General features: G+C 42.5%; 1 protein-coding gene across 1 annotated transcript; it reads right to left on the bottom strand.

Moving 5' to 3' along the window:
- Positions 1-321: 321 nt before the first annotated feature.
- On the bottom strand, positions 322-512 carry SARC_06641 (hypothetical protein; the record flags this gene model as incomplete). Its single annotated transcript, XM_014299454.1, has 1 exon — positions 322-512. A coding segment is annotated over one exon (191 nt), but the record flags the coding sequence as incomplete, so codon positions are not given.
- Between the last annotated feature and the right edge of the window lie 2207 nt (positions 513-2719).

Below are 2719 nucleotides of genomic sequence, written 5' to 3'. Positions count from 1 at the left end.
TGTGTGTGTGTGTGTGTGTGTGTATGTATATATATTATAATAAGCGAATGTGGATATCTTTTCGATTAGCTCTAGAATAGCTTAATGAAAAAAATATAATGATATATATACATCTTACACTTTGATAATCATCGTGCAATAGATGTATGTATATACCTGGTACGAAAATCCGTGTGGTATAATATATGTGTTTACACGTGCACATCATGGTACAAGTATACAGATACAGGCGTGTAAGTTCCCTCTTATACAACTTCGCGCAGATTAAGTCGAGGTTATCGTGATCAATATACATCCTTGAGGAACTCAAGATTCACCTACTTGTCCGTATGTCTTGAATCCAAGAAGCGCACAATATCGTTTTTGTGGTTGCGGTACATGCCCTCCACACTGTCTGAAGGAAATCCCATGGCTATGATGTTCTCCGTTATGTATGTAAGATCTAAATCGAACCCATCCTCCTGGAACCTCCTTTTCTTCTTGGACACCAACCGTTTCATTACATTCGTCATCTTGCCGATCGGAAGCCAATTCTGGCTGAGATGTTCGTTTCAACCTACAGTGAGAACTACGGACAAGGGTCAAGGCTGCTTGCTGAGTTGTTGACATGAAACATCAATATGTTTATGAGTATAGCTCGCGAGTTGCGCCTACATATAATCACATCATATAGCTGCTTGCAATCTCGTAACTCGTTCGTGTTATATTTATACTATGCTGTGTCCCCTTTGCCCTCTGGGTATATATTATGATTTACATTCATAAATACATATCACCAAAGTTCGAATAGTTCGAATATTTGTTGAAGTCTATTTTGTCCCAAAACCTTTATCTCAAGATCGTTCATTCTCTTCCTCTCTCTCTCTCTCTGTGTGGGTTTTGCTGGCTTTTATTTTAAGAGCAAAGCATAGCCTTCTAAATTGAACACAACGAGTGGAAACATAGCCTTCTAAATTATATAGCTCAATACGTAGTGATATGTAGGACATAACCATCTTGTAATTCAATAGGCTATAGGCGGGAGTCATCAAAACTTCACAGTTTTACAGCTGCTGGTTGTACGACGCCGGTGTTTAGGTAGATTTAGGTGTATAGGCGATCGAGGTTTGTAATAACCAAACCTCGTGGGTCCAAGGGTTCGCTGGGCCTGATTAGGTCACGACAGAGTTTGCGAGCATCGGGGACGTTGACACAGGTGTCAATGCCTGCGTACTTTCTAACTGAGGTTTCATGGCGTCTAGTAGGCAGCATGGATCGTCTCTCGGCAGCCATAACCTTTCCAAGGGACGGTAGGGGGCCTGCGAATGAAGACAAACCGCATCGAGGTGCACCGTGCACAGTCCATGTGGGCTTCGTCTGATGTCAGTAGGGCCACTGCTGCAGATATGTGAGGTTCGGAGTGAAGTGCCTGTGGTTGGGCCATAGTTCCGACTGGGTAACATGCCACAACTGAAGAAAATAGAGTCCTGACTCGTGAGGATTTTAATAGTAGTCTGTGGTTCGATTGGTGGATGCGGCCGAACACATCAGAACACAGTCAGGCGCTGGTTTGGGGAAATGTGCTGTGGTATGGAATGGTAGAGGCGGATGCGGAGTCCAATGGTGGAGAGCAGGTAAGTATATGCTACTTGAGTTATCAGTTTCTCGTTCTTGCTCGTTTTTGTGTCAGGTTGTCTGAGTGTATCGCAGACTGTGCGTAGCCAGGTTTACAGCTAGCCCGTGATGATAGAACTGTCAGTAGACTGATGAGCTGCTGTTTGTTGGTTGGTACTGGTCGGCCGAATCGTGCGTAGACTCGTTTCTACAGTATTAACACTGGCGGAGGTGTTCCTAATGTTTTTCCGTCCGATGTTGGCCATTTTTGAAGCCCATCACAACTACCCACAATTACTTACGTGGCTGTGTAGTTGTATGTATACTTTCGTCAGTACAATGCAAATAAATGAGGCTTTATTTGATACTCTTCGTTATATTGAGCCAGTGGTAGCTGAGTATTTCAAGGATTGGTCTTTGATGTGGCGAGATTGTCGTTATTGAGGTAAGCTTTATATTCCCGTCGATTGTAGGAGAAGTTGACGGTACAATGCCGCCAATTCAGCTGCTGACTGTATGATCGTGTTGCGGGAGTGTTCGGCCGTATCGGATTCAAGAGGTAGTTCGTAAGAGAAATGGTGTGTGCACATTCCTTAATTATTATAAATATAGTTGTTGGTCAATCGGCTAGGTCTACAACTAATAGTGCAAATTCCACACATACGTTTTTCGCATGATATTTCGAAAAAGAGAATAGTGGCACGAAGGGCGGAGGTAACTTCTATACGATTGAACGAAATTAGGAAGGTGTAGTCTATACAGCACTTCAAATGCAAATAGAAGTTGCATAGCCTTGCATCAGTGCCACTTGCACGTGTTTTCATTCTTTTCAGTTTTATATGCACAAGCATCAATCTTGATCAACAGGAGATTATTGGATAGTTTGAGTCTACCTGTTTTTTCTTGATAGTGAGTATCGTCGCATTGAACATACTTAATTAAGCGAGCGTACTCTATGCTATCATGATCTTTGACCGGATTAATTCTGTATACTGAATTGAAATTCTCTCTAACATCTATCCTCTTAATGGGCACCAAAATATACAATTCCACACGGTGTATTGTAAACCATCGACCGATTTCATGAAGGTCCTACACTGCCACTCGCAAAATAAGCGACCTGATG

The sequence above is a fragment of the Sphaeroforma arctica genome, assembly GCF_001186125.1.
Source record: "Sphaeroforma arctica JP610 unplaced genomic scaffold supercont1.481, whole genome shotgun sequence".
Classification (NCBI taxonomy): Eukaryota; class Ichthyosporea; order Ichthyophonida; genus Sphaeroforma; species Sphaeroforma arctica.
Note: the sequence above shows the minus strand (reverse complement) of the source record. Positions and strands in the feature narration are given on the sequence as shown.